Below are 17,467 nucleotides of genomic sequence, written 5' to 3' on the forward strand. Positions count from 1 at the left end.
CAGAGTTGTATGGATACATGCAAAGGTTGTGAAGAGAACTGAAGAGTGAAGGTATAATCAGGGAAGTTCTTTGTAATGACGCACTGTGCAGAGTCAACTCACTTGGCTGTACCAGGATAAAGTTGATCCCCAAATTTACCATGATCATGATCACTGTGTTGTCAGAGCCATGCTATTTTTACCTCTTGACTTTTCTTAAACTGTCATCAAAGCCAACTCACTCAAATGTTTGGGACCACTCCCAAGGTGTAGTGGAGAGAGCATCTGTAAGGAGAGGGGAGGTTGGTGGTTCAACCCCTGGCGTGGAATGCCAAAATATGTTTTGAGATCCCACTTGCTGTTTCCCTGCCTGACGCTTGGCATTAAGGGAATAAACCAAGGACTGGTAGGCTTGGAGTTGGTATACTATGTCTGAGTGAGGTATTCATGTTAAACGGCGCTTTGGTATCTTGGGCTAACATATATATCCAGCATAAGCGTGGACGAGCACAAGTAGCCACATACATAGTGCTATAGAAGTGCAAGAATACACAAGGCCTTTTAGAAAGTAGTCAAATGTAACTAATTTTAAATTTGGGATAACACTTTCTTTGTACTTTTTGGGGCTGAGTCCTTTTGCAGATTGAAACCCACACTCTGAAGCACCCATTCGCCAGCACACTTTCAGCGATCTAGCACTTGGCCACAAAGGGTTTCAGGAAGAAGTGCAATAATCTAGAACATGAGCCTCCTCACTATAAATGTATGAATGTGTAAACACAAGAAACAAGATCAACAGCAGGAAAGCCAGTTTAGATTTCTTTATTGCTGACAGTGTAAAAAAGTAAAACACTTTGTCATGCATGGCTAAGCAAGAAGCAATACTGACGATAAAAACATTGTTAAAAACATTTCAAGAATTGGTCAATGAGCAAGTAATCAATTTGGCACAAACACGAATTAAATATGAACACATTAGCATATATCCTGGTTGGAATAAACTTGACTAAAATGAGGTCATGATCTGTTACCCCACTGGTTTTGTGACTTAGCTTGGAAGACTGAAATAGGCTCAGGGCCACATTCCACAAAGCAATCTTAGCTTCACAACTTCCATAGACTGTCTTCAATAGGTTAAACAGTCTTTGATCAATAACCATAACATACTTGAACATGGATTTCAGATACTTGTAGACTGTGCTTGTCGTAAAAGGCAACTAACAGGATCGGGTGGTCAGACTCGCTGACTTGGTTGATGCATGTCATTGATCCCAATTGTGTGGATCGATGCTCATGATACCAATCACTAGATTGTCTGACAGACTGCCGTCATAAAGCTGGAATATTGCTGAGTGCGGCATTAAACAACAAAAAAGAAAGATTCTTATAGGACTAACTCGCTTCACAACAGCCGCACACCTTCAGACTTATAGTCTTGGCGCTAAGACGATCATACAGACTTGACATTTGTAGAGTCCTGGGACTAAGATTGCTTTGTGTAACAGGGTCATGGTTATTTCATTGTGTGACCTCACATTGTGTTGTACATGAAGACATGGATTGTTGCTCACATTGTCAATGTTGACTCAAAACAATATTTGCTTATATTACTTGTCTACGGGTCTGGCAAACACAAAAATCAGGAATGTTGAAAGAAATAAGTTTCATTTGATAACTCTGACGGAAAATATAATCAAAAATCGTTTGTTGGATCAAGACAAGTGATACATGCTTAACATGCTTAATGACCTGTAAATATTGGCTCAAACATGACAGGAAGCCGCATTGGATACGATTCATAGCATCTCTAGTACTCCAGGCAATGTGACTTTGTTCTCATGTAAACCCTGTAGCACTAAAATGAGATGAAAAATATGAAAATGACACAATTTTCTTGGTTGCCCAACTGAACCGATCTTCCGAAAAAATTATTTGATGTGTATAATTTGATTTTTATTTTCTGCCACTGACTAGAGGATTTGAGAAAAATAATCTTGTAAACTGATAAAAATATAAGTTCCTAATACTAGTGTCACCTAACAAGACATCAAGACTTCATATATCCAAGGAAATCTGCAGATCCACTGCAGACGAAAGCTAATGCCTGAAATCTCTAATAACATCAATTCTTTATTTTGTCACCATAGTGATAAAAATCATTGACAAATAATAATGTAGTCAAGCCTAGGTCCTGACGGGTAGAAATAAATGGACTTGAGTACTTTTGAAGCAAAGGTGTCAGTTATCTCCCCTGGTCGGGTTCTCAAGTTCCTTCACAGCGTGTGATGCCTTCATTGCCCTCCTGGTATAGAGTGAGTGAGTGAGTGAGTGGGGTTTAACGCCGCTTTTAACATTATTCCAGTTATATCACGGCGTGTCAGCTTAATGTGGGAGGAAAGCCCGAAGTGATGCAGGTCTCAGACGTTTACCACTTCGGTGAAACCCACGAGCACGGGTATTGTGCTGACAAACCTAAAAACATAATCGGGGCGAACCGGGATTCGAACCCACAATCATAGGTTTCTGGCGTGTCCAGGGACGCAACTCTGCACAGTGAATCGCGGCGCCTTAGACGACTGGGCCACCCGTGCCCCACCCCGGTATAGAGAGCTCTGAGCTCAACAAGTTCCTTCACAGCGTGTGATGCCTTCATTGCCCTCCTGGTATAGAGAGCTCTGTGACCAGGCTATCAATGTGAGAAGCTTAGGTACTGAAGTCTTTCATGTTGGACATGAGTCCCTCTAAACCTGACTGTTGGAGAAGTGAAGATGTGAGTTATCTCCCCTGGTCGGGTTCTTAACAAGTTCCTTCACAGCGTGCGACACCTTCATTGCCCTCCTGGTATAGTAAAGAGTTCCATGAAGTGGGCTATGGTTGTGTGGCGCTTGGGTACTGAAGTACTTCACATAGGACATGAACCCCTGACCTGTGTTGGAGAAGTGAAGATATGAGTTACCTCCCCTGGTTGGTTCTCGCGTAGGAGAGGAGTCTACATCCAACCTATGCTGAAGTACCTGTCACAGCGCCAGTCGGGCTGGGCGCAGTTATTGTAGTTTATAAAATCTGACAGAAGACCTTTTTTATAAAAAAAAATATATAAGCAAAACAAACTCAACTTGTACCATGCCACCACAAGAAGTGAATGTGACATGGACAACACAGAAACACTGACCTACGGTACATGCAAATCACAGACTAAATTGAGACCTTTGTCCTTTTCAACAGAAAAGAAATTCTAGTAGTTCATTCAACATTCACATTTTCCAGATTCAGCTCTTTCAAATTGAAATCACAGATTATTAACATTTCAGATATAACAACAAAATACAAATCATCCTAGTTTAGTCCTGTATGTTTACAATTTCATTTCAAGTTGTTTATTTATTAAACATTCAAGAAATGAATTTCGCAGGACAAAACATACTAGTCAGGCATAATGTTGTATTGAGTGAGGCATTACAGTGCAATGGATATACTGTATTTGCCGTTTTAAGCGCTGAGGGTACTAAGAAAGTTGATAAAAGGGACACTCATTAAAACTATAGATGAGTTAAATTTGTTTTCAGAGAGTTCAAACATAGTTGAAAACATTGGTCAAATGAAAACATTTTCAACATTGCTGTGTTTTCTGCAAAAAATCTGCAACATATCAACTGTCATGTCAGTTTCCGAGCTCTGTGATGGGTGCTTATGAAAATTTCTTACAGATTGGTCGAAAAGTTTGTCAGAGGCGTTGGAGGGTGAAGCTTAATACGGTGAATATCGGACGTGCATACACAGACTCAAAAAAACAAACAAAAACAAACTTCCAACATCCACATGGCCAACCACTAGTTAAAACTTCTTTGTAATAACCACACAGCAGTAGTAAGCTTAATTGATTCTTACAGATGGAATTATCACTGCCAATCATTTCTTGATTGAAGCTTAACACTAACGTTTTTCCTGTCCTTGCCTGTGATTTTAAAATACAACATTGAGGAAAATCTCAAACGGTATACCTTCTAAAAGCTAGAAGCCGAGAAACAAGACCTGTGAAGATAACGGGTAGAATAGGTCTTCAGCAAAAGACGCTTGTTGTAAGAGGCGACTAACGGGATCGGGTGGTCAGGCTCGCTGACCTGGTTGATGCATGTCATCAAATCCCAATTGCGTGGAACTATGCTCATGATGTCAATCACTGGATTGTCTGGTCCAGACTCGATTATTTACAGACTGCCAACATATAGCTGGAATATTGCTGAGTGCGGCGTAAAACACCAAACAAACAAACAAACAAACAATCAAACAAAAGAAACAAGACATAAGCATCAGTAGGATGGGTACTCAACAACTCTTCATCCGACTTTCAGTCGGTTTTACTCCAGAAGCTGACATGATGCTGAAGACAGCATGCACTTAAGAAAACAGGTTGGTGACTAGAATAGCAACAATTCATAACTTACCACATTAATACTGCGTATATATACATAGATATCAGCAGGGTAGGTATTTAACAAAAACTACAGTGTTGGGACAACACACAAAGTCATGATATGCATCACAAAACAAAACGTATCCTATGTTTGTCGTAAGAGGCGACTAACAGGATAGGGTGGTCAGGCTCACTGACTTGGTTAATGCATGTCATCATATCCCAGTTGTGTGGATCAATGCTCATGATATCAATCACTGGATATTTGTTCCAGACCCGATGACTTACAGACCCCTGTCACATAGCGTTAACATTGGATAATCAAACAAACAAACAAACATATAGATGGGCCAAAGACGTAGATCAAATCTGCTGCTGCATTCTGTGCCCTCAACAATCAATTCTTTTGTGACAATGTTGGGATTTATTTAGGCCTGCCCAGAGGCCGATATAATCGGCCCCATGTCTCCAGAAAATGGCAGCAAAAATTCCCAATTTGAAACTAAAAACCTTTCCAATTCATGTTAATATTGTTCTAACTGATGTTATGGCCTTGAAGTGGCAAAGATAAAGAGCAAGCGGTTTTAATACTTAGTATTAGAATACTTAATTGATCACAATTCTGAGAAGAGATGGCCAAAATACCTCTTCAAGGCTATGAACTTAAAAAACTCCCAATATTAGGCATGTTGAGCAAAATAATGATTTCCCCCCAATTTGCCTGCTGAGAGCGCTTAGTTTAGGACAAACCCCATGCATTCGCAATGGAGTTATGCACTGAAAATTAACCAAGCATAGCACTATAGGGCTACAAGGAACACCAATAAATATGAGGGGGTATCCATCACATAATGGACAGTATCATCAAATGATAAACCAAACTGATAAACATGGTATCCCCCATCCAAAAAATATACATCTTCTTATAGGTCATCTTGAACTACTTTTTAAAAAAAGACCAATGCAATGTCTACTTGCTCAAAACACTTTTTCCTCACGTTCCCAATAACGTAAGATGTTTCTCTATGTGTGGTGGTATCTGTACACAAACATGACTTCAAATAATTTGGCACTGTAGGATATTATTTTTATCGCATATCTAATAATCTCAATGTATTAGTTCATAATCCAAAGATAAAATATTTGTCTTAAAATTCATCATATTAAGATGCATCAATATATCAGTGAATCGTCCAACCCCTAAAAACGTAGAATTGTAATAATGCTGCATTGGCTGAAATGCTATCTTACGATAAATATAAATTGTCAATGCAAGAGAATATCCAGTCAGGATTATCTGCAGAAACAGATTCAACAGGACATGGAACATTCCTTTAAAAAATGTATAATGGTCCTGAGTTATTCTTCTTTCTTGTCTTTTCCACCAAACCTGAACAGCTTTCCTATGATGAGTCGAACTAGCTCATACGTGATGACGATTGTGAACTCAGGTTTCAGCATATGCAGTTTGGGGACTCGACCTGCATTTGGAACATGAAGAACATGCATAAACAATTGAGTGAGGAAGTTGGGTTTGACACCACTTTTAACAGTATGCCTATTACAGTTATATCATGGCGTGTCAGCTTAATATGGGACGAAAGCCCGAAGTGATGCAGGTCTCAGACCTTTTCCATTTTGGTGAAACCTACGAGCATGGGTATGGTGCTGACAAACCCAGAAACATAATCGGGGCGAACCGGGATTCGAACCCATAACCATAGGTTTCTGGCGTGCCCAAGGGATGCAACTGTGCACAGCGGATCGTGGCGCCTTAGACGACTGGGCCACCCGTGCCCCCTGCATAAACATGATGAAGATACACAGGCATTCATGGAAGAACTGACGTTATAATATTTGTGACCAACCATGACCATGTGGGTGAAAAATTACATTTTAACTTTTTGTTATATTTTAAAACTACAGCATCTTTGGAACACAAAAATAAAATTCACAAGCTTCAATTCATACTCATTACAGAGATAAATGGCATCACACATGGCGATCTCCAGTGAAGTAAGTTGACATCGAACATCTTTATGACGTCATAGCACAGCACAATTGTATCCTAGCACCCATAAGGTCCCTTTCCTCCTGATAGATCAGATGTTTTGCATTTATGGAGTTAGAAAATGGTGTGCATACTGTATAATAATAACTTCATAGACTGCTTATTTAATCATCAGCACACAAAATAAATGTAGACAACAATAAGTAGTCAGTAACATTGTTGAGACCCGTGAAGATCCAGTTTGGAATAGGTCTTCAGCAACCCATGCTTGCCGTAAGAGGCGACTATGTTTGTCGTAAGTGTCAACTAACAGGATTGGGTGGTCAGACTCGCTGACTTGGTTCATGCATGTCATCATATCCCAATTGTGTAGATCGATGCTCATGATGACAATCACAAGATTGTCTGGTCCAGACTCGATTATGTACTGACCAGCCTCATACAGCTGGAATATTGCTGAGAGCAGCGTTAAAAAATAAGCAAAACAATAACATTGTTGAAATGGGTTGGGAGGCTCAGAGCGAGAAAAGGAACAGATTGTGATAAAGGGGAGAGGAAAAGAGTGAGTGCGTGAGTTGGCTTAACACTGCCTTAAACAGTATAACAGATATATCACAGTGTGTCAGTTTAATGTGGGAGGACAGTACTATGTGATGCAGGTCTGAGACATTTACCACTTTGGTGAAACCCACGAGCACGGGTATGGTGCTGACAAACCTACAAACATCATCGGGTCGAACCGGGATTCGAACCCACAATCATAGGTTTCTGGCTTGCCCAAGGGATACTACTCTGCACAGCCAATTGTGGCCTTAGACGACTAGGCCATCCGTGCCTCCCTTGAGAAAGGGAAAAGGAACAGATTGAGAAAGAGAGAAGGGGAAAAGAGAGAGAGAAGGTAGACATAGTCAAAGTTGATGTTCAGAGGGAGAAAAGAAAATGATAATTTGTCCAAGAAAGTACCAGAAAGAAATAATTTTACCACAGATTTCACACACAAAAATAGAAATGGTCCAGGTGTCCTGAAAAACATTGTGCTGTAGGTCAAAAGAAATTGTCTCCTCTTTCCAGAAAACAACAACAAACAATCGCCCCCCTTTAAATTTAAAAAAAAAAAATCGCCCCTTCACCCAGATTATCATGTTGTCATTTCCTTAATGAAACTGTTCCGAGAGAGCACGTACCTGTCATAATGTCTGCCCATTTCAGAAGGAACTTGTCTCCTTTTCTCTTGACAGCAGCTGTTGCTGCATCAATCAGGATTGGAAACCGGAATACAAGCTGTGCAAATATCATTGACCTGTAGAACAATATGGCCGTCAGAAGAAGATCCTGAATTTTCCACAACAAGGAGTTCATCCTTGATATTGTTTGGGATTGGTGAAGCCACAAGCTGTTGTTTAAAGCATTCAGGAGTATTGATATCATGTCAATGGTTTATGAAACACTCTCCACTCTGGTGTATGGATATGTCAGTGGTTTATGAAACACTCCCCCAAACAGGTGTATGGATATGTCAATGGTTTATGAAACACTCTCCAAACAGGTGTATGGATATGTCAATGGTTTATGAAACACTCTTCACCCAGGTGTATGGATATGTCACTGGTTTATGAAACACTCTCCACTCTGGTGTATGGATATGTCAGTGGTTTATAAAACACTCTCCACTCTGGTGTATGGATATGTCAGTGGTTTATAAAACACTCTCCACTCTGGTGTATGGATATGTCAGTGGTTTATGAAACTCTCACCACTCAGGTGTATGGATATGTCAGTGGTTTATGAAACACTCTCCACTCTGGTGTATGGATATGTCTGTGGTTTATGAAACCCTCACCACTCTTGTGTATGGATATGCCAGTGGGTTATAAAATACTCACCACCAGAAGTCATAGCCAAACTTGCTCATCCATCTCTGGTGGAAGATCTTCATCACATCGCTGTCATAGTTACCGTGCAGTAGTACCTCCTGCAGGAACTGTGCTGCTATCTGACCCGCCTCCATTGCGTGATGGATGCCCTCTCCTGCAGTACATGGCAGAGCTTAGAACTTGGTGGTGTGTAATCGGAATGTCCCATATTGTCAGTGAATGTCCCATCTTGTCAGTGAATGTCCCATCTTGTCATGAATGTCCCATCTTGTCATGAATGTCCCATATTGTCAGTGAATGTCCCATCTTTTCAGTGAATGTCCCATATTGTCAGTGAATGTCCCATATTGTCAGTGAATGTCCCATATTGTCGGTGAATGTACCATATTGTCAGTGAATGTCCCATATTGTCAGTGAATGTCCCATCTTGTCAGTGAATGTCCAATATTGTCAGTGAATGTCCCATCTTGTCAGTGAATGTCCAATATTGTCAGTGAATGTCCCATCTTGTCAGTGAATGTCCCATCTTGTCATGAATGTCCCATCTTGTCATGAATGTCCCATATTGTCAGTGAATGTCCCATATTGTCAGTGAATGTCCCATCTTTTCAGTGAATGTCCCATATTGTCAGTGAATGTCCCATATTGTCAGTGAATGTCCCATATTGTCGGTGAATGTACCATATTGTCAGTGAATGTCCAATATTGTCAGTGAATGTCCCATCTTGTCAGTGAAGGTCCCATATTGTCGGTGAATGTACCATATTGTCAGTGAATGTCCAATATTGTCAGTGAATGTCCCATCTTGTCAGTGAATGTCCAATATTGTCAGTGAATGTCCCATCTTGTCAGTGAATGTCCAATTTGGTCAGTGAATGTCCAATATTGTCAGTGAATGTCCCATCTTGTCAGTGAATGTCCAATTTTGTCAGTGAATGTCCAATATTGTCAGTGAATGTCCCATCTTGTCAGTGAAGGTCACATATGGTCAGTGAATGTCCCATCTTGTCAGTGAATGTCCTATCTTGTCAGTGAATGTCTCATCTTGTCAGTGAAGGTCACATATGGTCAGTGAATGTCCCATCTTGTCAGTGAATATCCAATATTGTCAGTGAATGTCCCATCTTGTCAGTGAATGTCACTTATGGTCAGTGAATGTCCCATCTTGTCAGTGAATGTCCTATCTTGTCAGTGAATGTCCCATCTTGTCAGTGAATGTCCCATCTTGTCAGTGAATGTCCAATATTGTCAGTGAATGTCCCATCTTGTCAGTGAAGGTCACATATGGTCAGTGAAGGTCACATCTTGTCAGTGAAGGTCACATATGGTCAGTGAATGTCCCATCTTGTCAGTGAAGGTCACATATGGTCAGTGAATGTCCCATCTTGTCAGTGAAGGTCACATATGGTCAGTGAAGGTCACATCTTGTCAGCGAATAGCACATCTTGTCAGTACAGGTCCCATCTTGTCAGTGAATGTCCTATCTTGTCAGTGAATGTCCCTTCTTGTCAGTGAATGTCCCATCTTGTCATTGAATGTCCTATCTTGTCAGTGAATAGCACATCTTGTCAGTACAGGTCACATCTTGTCAGTGAATGTCCAATCTTGTCAGTGAATGTCCCATCTTGTCAGTGAAGGTCACATATGGTCAGTGAATGTCCCTTCTTGTCATTGAATGTCCCATCTTGTCAGTGCAAGTCACATCTTGTCAGTAAGTATCTTGTCTTGTCAGTAAGTCTCCCTTATTGTCAAATAATGTCACATTTTAATAGTAAATCCCACATCTTGACAGGATGTCATATCTAACATGAAAGACCATGTGATAAAAATCCTAAGAAAGATAAAACAACTATCAGGGCTTTGACATTTTTAAAGATGCACATATAACATCATAATATGACAAAGACAACGTACCTGTCATCGGGTCAATCATTCCAGCAGCATCACCGATGACTATCACATGATCTCCATACGACACTTTCTCTCCCCCAATACGTAGACTTGCTGTTGACAGAAATCAGTTCAAGATTTTGTATTGAGTGAGTATGGTTTTCCAACGTCTTTAACAATATTCCACCACTTTCATGGCGGAGGACACCAAAAATCGGCTCCACACATTTGATTGTAAAACTACAATTATTGTAAGTCTGTGTTAGAACTGTGGTGTGTGGTGGCAGTCCGGACTGTTGTGAGGTGTTTGTTGTGTGTGGTGGCAGTAGAGGCTGTTGTGAGGTGTTTGTTGTGTGTCTTGGAAGTAGAGGCTGTTGTGAGGTGTTTGTGGTGAGTGGTGGCAGTAGAGGCTGTTGTGACGTGTTTGGGGTGTGTCTTGGCAGTAGAGGCTGTTGTGAGGTGTTTGTTGTGTGTCTTGGCAGTAGAGGCTGTTGTGAGGTGTTTGTGGTGTGTCTTGGCAGTAGAGGGTGTTGTGAGGTGTTTGTGGTGTGTCTTGGCAATAGAGGCTGTTGTGAGGTGTTTGTGGTGTGTGGTAGCAGTAGAGGCTGTTGTGAGGTGTTTGTGGTGTGTCTTGGCAGTCGAGGCTGTTGTGAGGTGTTTGTGGTGTGTCTAGGCAGTTGAGGCTGTTGTGAGGTGTTTGTGGTGTGTGGTGGCAGTAGAGGCTGTTGTGACGTGTTTGGGGTATGTCTTGGCAGTCGAGGCTGTTGTGAGGTGTTTGTGGTGTGTCTTGGCAGTTGAGGCTGTTGTGCGGTGTTTGTGGTGAGTGGTGGCAGTCGAGGCTGTTGTGAGGTGTTTGTGGTGTGTGGTGGCAGTAGAGGCTGTTGTGAGGTGGTTGTGGTGTGTGATGGCAGTAGAGGCTGTTGTGACGTGTTTGGGGTATGTCTTGGCAGTCGAGGCTGTTGTGAGGTGTTTGTGGTGTGTCTTGGCAGTTGAGGCTGTTGTGCGGTGTTTGTGGTGAGTGGTGGCAGTAGAGGCTGTTGTGAGGTGTTTGTGGTGTATGGTGGCAGTAGAGGCTGTTGTGAGGTGTTTGTGGTGTGTGGTGGCAGTAGAGGCTGTTGTGAGGTGTTTGTGGTGTGTCTTGGCAGTCGAGGCTGTTGTGAGGTGTTTGTGGTGTGTGGTGGCAGTAGAGGCTGTTGTGAGGTGTTTTGTGGTGTGTGGTGGCAGTCGAGGCTGTTGTGAGGTGTTTGTGGTGTGTGGTGGCAGTAGAGGCTGTTGTGAGGTGTTTGTGGTGTGTGGTGGCAGTAGAGGGTGTTGTGAGGTGTTTGTGGTGTGTGGTGGCAGTAGAGGCTGTTGTGCGGTGTTTGTGGTGTGTGGTGGCAGTAGAGGCTGTTGTGAGGTGTTTGTGGTGTGTCTTGGCAGTCAAGGCTGTTGTGAGGTGTTTGTGGTGTTTGTGGTGGCAGTAGAGGCTGTTGTGAGGTGTTTGTTGTGTGTGGTGGCAGTAGAGGCTGTTGTGCGGTGTTTGTTGTGTGTGGTGGCAGTAGAGGCTGTTGTGCGGTGTTTGTGGTGTGTGGTGGCAGTAGAGGCTGTTGTGCGGTGTTTGTGGTGAGTGGTGGCAGCAGAGGCTGTTGTGCGGTGTTTGTGGTGTGTGGTGGCAGCAGAGGCTGTTGTAAGGTGTTTGTGGTGTGTCTTGGCTGTAGAGGCTGTTGTGAGGTGGTTGTGGTGTGTCTTGGCAGTAGAGGCTGTTGTGCTGTGTTTGTGGTGTGTGGTGGCAGTCGAGGCTGTTGTGAGGTGTTTGTGGTGTGTCTTGGCTGTAGAGGCTGTTGTGAGGTGGTTGTGGTGTGTCTTGGCAGTAGAGGCTGTTGTGAGGTGTTTGTTGTGTGTCTTGGCAGTCAAGGCTGTTGTGAGGTGTTTGTGGTGTGTGGTGGCAGCAGAGGCTGTTGTAAGGTGTTTGTGGTGTGTGGTGGCAGTCAAGGCTGTTGTGAGGTGTTTGTGAGGTGTTTGTGGTGTGTCTTGGCAGTAGAGGCTGTTGTGAGGTGTTTGTGGTGTGTGGTGGCAGTCGAGGCTGTTGTTGAAATGTTCGATGGGCTGAACAACGTACCAGCTTTCATCCTCTCTATCTTGTGGTCGGGGCCGAGAGCTCTCTTGATGTTTGGATCGTTTGTCTTGAGCCATTCATGCCAGTGGGCCAGATCCTCGCCCTTCACCTCGGGGTTGCCGGGGATGATGTAACAGCAGTAGTTGAGGACGTCATTGGGGTGGCGGAACAAGGCCGAGTAACCTGGACAGAACAATCTGGTGACACCTCAAATACATATGTGAAAAGATTCATGGATTTGTGTTAACAATGGCAGTCAAATCAGAACCTCTTTTGTTTGGTCTCCGTGTAGATCCTGTTTAGAATTGGTCTTAAGCAACCCATGCTTGTCATTAGAGGCGATGGGCAGGATCAGGTGGTCTGACTCGCTGACTTGTTTGAGTATATCGATGCTCATGATGTCAATCACTGGACTGTCTGGTTCAGATTTGATTATTTACAGACCACCATTTCATACAGCTGGAATATTGCTGACTGTGACATAAACAACAAACAAACAACCTTGTATCTGGATGTAACCGCTAATGTACGCTCATACTCATATTAGGAATGATGGGAAATATCTTTTTAGCCAATATTTGGTTTCTCATGGGATTTGGATCCTATGTCATTCAGACAGCTCAAAGTGTATACCTTGTCTGTACATACTATCTGTATGCTATAGTTCTTCATTATCTTCAGGGGCGGTCAGGTAGCCTAGTGGTTAAAGCGTTTGCTCGTCACGCCAAAGACCCGGGTTCGATTCCCGACATGGGTACAATGTGTGCAGTCCATTTCTGCTGTCCCCCGCCGTGATATTGCTGGAATATTGCTAAAAGTGGCGTAAAACCATACTCACTCACTCATTATCTTCATGTTCCAAACACTTAAAACTTTATTACTTTTTCTAAGATGATGAATTTAAGACTAACCTTGTGTTTATTAGAGATGGTTTTAAAAAGAAACCTGTAATAAGCAGGTCCTGAATATTAAAATCCTCAAACAGGACAAACTAAAAGGCTGTTCCACCTAATTGCCTGTACCCATATGTTAAGAGTCAAAGTATGTTTTAAAAATAAAACACCACTAAAATTGGTAGTTTATGGTTTACTAAGTGACAAATTTTTATTTGTTCAGTCTGTGATTATCCATAACCCATAGCAGCAATAAGGATTTAAATTTAAGTTTTTATAATAATTTGCTTCACTAGCTCGTGGCACAAAGAGCGCATTGGTGGCCAGTCGTCTAAAGCACCGCGATTCGCTGTGCAGGGTTGCGTCCCTTGGGCACGCCAGAAACCTATGATTGTGGGTTCGAATCCCGGTTCGCCCTGATTATGTTTGTAGGTTTGTCAGCACCATACCCGTGCTCGTGGGTTTCTGCATCACTTTGGGCTTTCCTCCCACATTAAGCTGACACGCCACGATATAACTGGAATACAGTTAAAAGCGGCGTTAAACCCAACTCACTCACTCATGGCTCGAAACATACCACAAGTGCACTGTGGGACCGAGCTAACACATGTAAACACAGCCGAAGTTCCGTGTCGCTAGTTATCCTGAGTTGATGTGATGTGTTATAAAAGTTGTAACTTTGTTTCCACCACTAGTATCAGCGACTGCAGCAACTGCAAGCTATGAAATTGTGTGCTTACTGAGTTGGTTGCACCACGTGATACCTCAGAAGATTTGAATCGACGGCCAGGGGGCTGATATGGTGCCGCCATGGGCCGAACATGGCGGAAGAAGAGCAACAGTGGTTGTTTTGTTTGACTGAGATATGTTGTTAAATGCTCAGCACTGAGCAACAGGTGTACATGGAGTTTTACAAGGATTACAAGGACAGACATAATTCCTAGGGCATCAATGCCCCCTGTCATACATTCTTTGTGGCCTCTCTTGCACGGACACAGTGGTTTGAATATGTTTGGAAAATACCCCCAAGTAATAACAGTCAATTATTCAACAAATTTAAAGAAACTATATGGAAGGATATGCCATATTGCCTGACAGCAATTAAGGAATGATGTTACCAAGTATATGTTAGATCACGGGGGAGGTAATTTGAACAGTGTCGTGACATTAGCCGATAATGACTAACTCATCTTGCTTGACAGTAATTAAAGAATGACGTTTCCAAGGATATGTTAGATCACGGGGGAGGTAATTTGAACAGCATCGTGACATCAGCCGATTATGACGTAACTCATCTTGCTTGACAGTTATTAAAGAATGACGTTTCCAAGGATACGTTATATCCCAGGGGAGGTAATTTGAGGCATTGTGACATCAGCCCAAGATGACGTAACTCAAAACGTGATCACAGGATAAAGAAAGGTCGGCGCCTTTTATCTTTAAGGAAAGCATATTAGAATGTTAATTCAAGTATTTATAAGTGCATAATGCGACACACATAAAACAAAAATCAAACAAAAAATATACTATTGGCCATGAAACTACAAAATACTGAAAACAATCAGTTGAGAAAATCAACCCCTGATTCTCAGAGCTTTGAGTGTATTTCTCACCAGACAAATATGTCAGTTATATGCGGTCTACAACTTGGTTAGCTTTAATGATTCAAACAACAATATTTTTCTTTATTCCCTAAGAATATAAAATCTTTGCATCCATTCTCAGTGTGCATGAGTATAGGATGCAACACCTTGTGTCCAATAAAACTCTGGTTCATACATAAATTTGAGTGTCGTAAGACTGGCCTCTGATCCAGACGTGAAGTTGTAAATATTGTGAACTTGAGTTAAAAAATATAAACAATAAATGGATCATTTGTCTATTTGGACCAAATAAGAAGGAATTTTACCGTAATCTATATTTCAGGCTACTTTAGGTCAGACCTATTTTTAAGATATTTTTTGCTTTGATTTTGGGCCTAAAATACTCAGGTTGGAAAGTTGAAAAAAATATATAGGAAAATTCCTTTTTCAAATATTTATACACATACAAATTAATATATAAGCAGGTAGGAAAAAAGGTGGGGTGGGAGGAATAGGCATTCATCAGTGGTCATCTTGTCTTGACGTTTTTAAGGCTAAAAAAAATAATAGTCAGGCACATCCAGCATCATCATAAAGTTTGCTGCACGTTTTGTTTTTATTTCCATTTAAAAAAATAAAGATATCCCTAAATATTCCAAGTCCAACGGTAGTCAAATACTGTATTCCAGTATTCTACTCATCAAGTAATACAATTATGTAGGGAGGACCTTTCCCAGGTTGATTGTACACAATTGTTTATTGATTACAAAACTGTTCATTGGCTACATACTAGTTTGAACGACCAAAAAAAAAAAAAGGCCGCCCACCCGCCCTATATTTACGAAAAACCATTGCCTGAGAACCAATTCTTTTATTTTTTTAAGCCTAAGATAAATTTGGAACAGGTTTCAATTACCTGTATGTATTTTAAACAATTTATTAATATTGATAGTGACAGTACACAAGTTTGCTTTTTAACATCTTACTTATTTCTGGTTAGCGAAAAAAACCAACCAGACTTGATTATTTACCAGCCAATACACCTGGAATATTGTTGACTGAGGCGTCAAAACAACAATCGATCAATCGCTTAGCCCCAGATATACTGTGGACAGTCAATACTGAGAATGTCCACCATGTTTAATGATGCATGCTTGACATCTTGCTGGCAAACATCAAATGAAATGATGAATGGCCGCCACTGAAGCAGTTCCTGATTTGCTGGTTCATCGAACACAACCACACGGCCTGGGCTAATCCATTACCTGGGAAATTGTCTAAATTATTGGTTATTAGTAGGTAAAATATTTTATATAACCCACTTTTTTCAAAAGAAATGTGGGTCTGTCAACTATAGGGGAGAAATCTGTTAATCTATTGTTTGAATGACATGGCACAATATCGATTTGAGGCCAGACTTTTTTTAAACTGGGTTACGAATCTGCTAAAAAGAATCTAAAATGTGACTTTTACAAAAATTAAATGAAAAGCCAACCAGAAATAAGGTGCTCCAGGCCTTTGATATATGAATGACACATGTGGGTAAGTGGACAGTGTATAAAACATTTGCTCTACCTGGAAGCAGCGTCTTGTTGTAGAAGACGACACCGTCGGCCTTGAACTTGTGTGTGCCGCCCTCTACGTAGGATCTGGAGCATGTGCTGTCTGGAGGCCTTGTCACAAGCCCAAGTTTGGTTGCCAGGCGAGACGGTGCACCATCAGCACAAACTAACACCTATAATGTTGATAATGATAACAACCTATAATAATAATGATGATGATGATGATGATGATGATGATAACGGCGGCGATGATGATGATAATGTACAACAATAACAATAATAAATGATTATGATGACAAAGTAATCAATATCCCCTGCCCTATCAAATATGTTTATAAAATGAGAAAATAAAGTAAATAAAATGTCATAGATTTCATCATACCAGTAAAAAGTATTCCTACAGCTTGTGAGTGACAATGATGAACTCAGAATCAATTCATTCTGAAACAGTATTACAAACAATAGAGACATTATTATCCCAACATAGTTTCAATTTGTTCCAACAAAATGCTACCAATTGCATTGGTGACATGGTTGATGCATGTCATGGTAGCCTAATGATGTGTTCCATGTTCATGATGTCAATTACTTATTTGTCAGATCCAGCTTCAATTATTTACAGACCACTGTCCTATAGCTGTAATATTGCTGATCTACCACTTCGGTAAACTGATAGAATCCTTACTATAGGAGTCACGTAACAGTACACCATATTTCTACAGTTCAGTCCCATTGTGCCTACATCCCATTGTGCCTACATCCCACTGTGCCCACATCCCATTGTGCCTTATGCATCCTATTGTGCCTACATCCCATTGTGCCTACATCCCATTGTGCCTACATCCCACTGTGCCTACATCCCATTGTGCCTACATCCCTGTTTGCCAACATCCCACTGTGCCTACATCCCATTGTGCCTACATCCCATTGTGCCTACATCCCTGTTTGCCAACATCCCATTGTGCCTACATCCCATTGTGCCTACATCCCACTGTGCCTACATCCCATTGTGCCTTATGCATCCTATTGTGCCTACATCCCATTGTGCCTAAATCCCATGGTGCCCACATCCCACTGTGCCTACATCCCGTTTTGCCAAATTCCCATTGTGCCTACATCCCATTGTGCCTACATTGTGCCTACATTGTGCCTACATCCCATTGTGC

General features: G+C 41.5%; 1 protein-coding gene across 1 annotated transcript in view; it reads right to left on the reverse strand.

The window, feature by feature from the left end:
- Positions 1-791: 791 nt before the first annotated feature.
- Positions 792-17,467, reverse strand: part of LOC139456331 (conditioned medium factor receptor 1-like) — a 35,229-nt gene continuing 18,553 nt past the window's right edge. The window contains exons 6-11 of the mRNA XM_071237969.1: positions 16,315-16,474; positions 12,267-12,446; positions 10,193-10,282; positions 8,288-8,432; positions 7,589-7,704; positions 792-5,874 (exon numbers count right to left, since the gene is read on the reverse strand). Coding sequence (XP_071094070.1) covers positions 5,753-5,874; positions 7,589-7,704; positions 8,288-8,432; positions 10,193-10,282; positions 12,267-12,446; positions 16,315-16,474 — 813 coding nt within the window. The 3' untranslated portion in view covers positions 792-5,752. The remainder of the gene's footprint in view (positions 5,875-7,588; positions 7,705-8,287; positions 8,433-10,192; positions 10,283-12,266; positions 12,447-16,314; positions 16,475-17,467) is intronic.

The sequence above is a fragment of the Haliotis cracherodii genome, unplaced genomic scaffold (genome assembly GCF_022045235.1).
Source record: "Haliotis cracherodii isolate W230 unplaced genomic scaffold, xgHalCrac1.p SCAF_11, whole genome shotgun sequence".
Lineage (NCBI taxonomy): Eukaryota > Metazoa > Mollusca > Gastropoda > Lepetellida > Haliotidae > Haliotis > Haliotis cracherodii.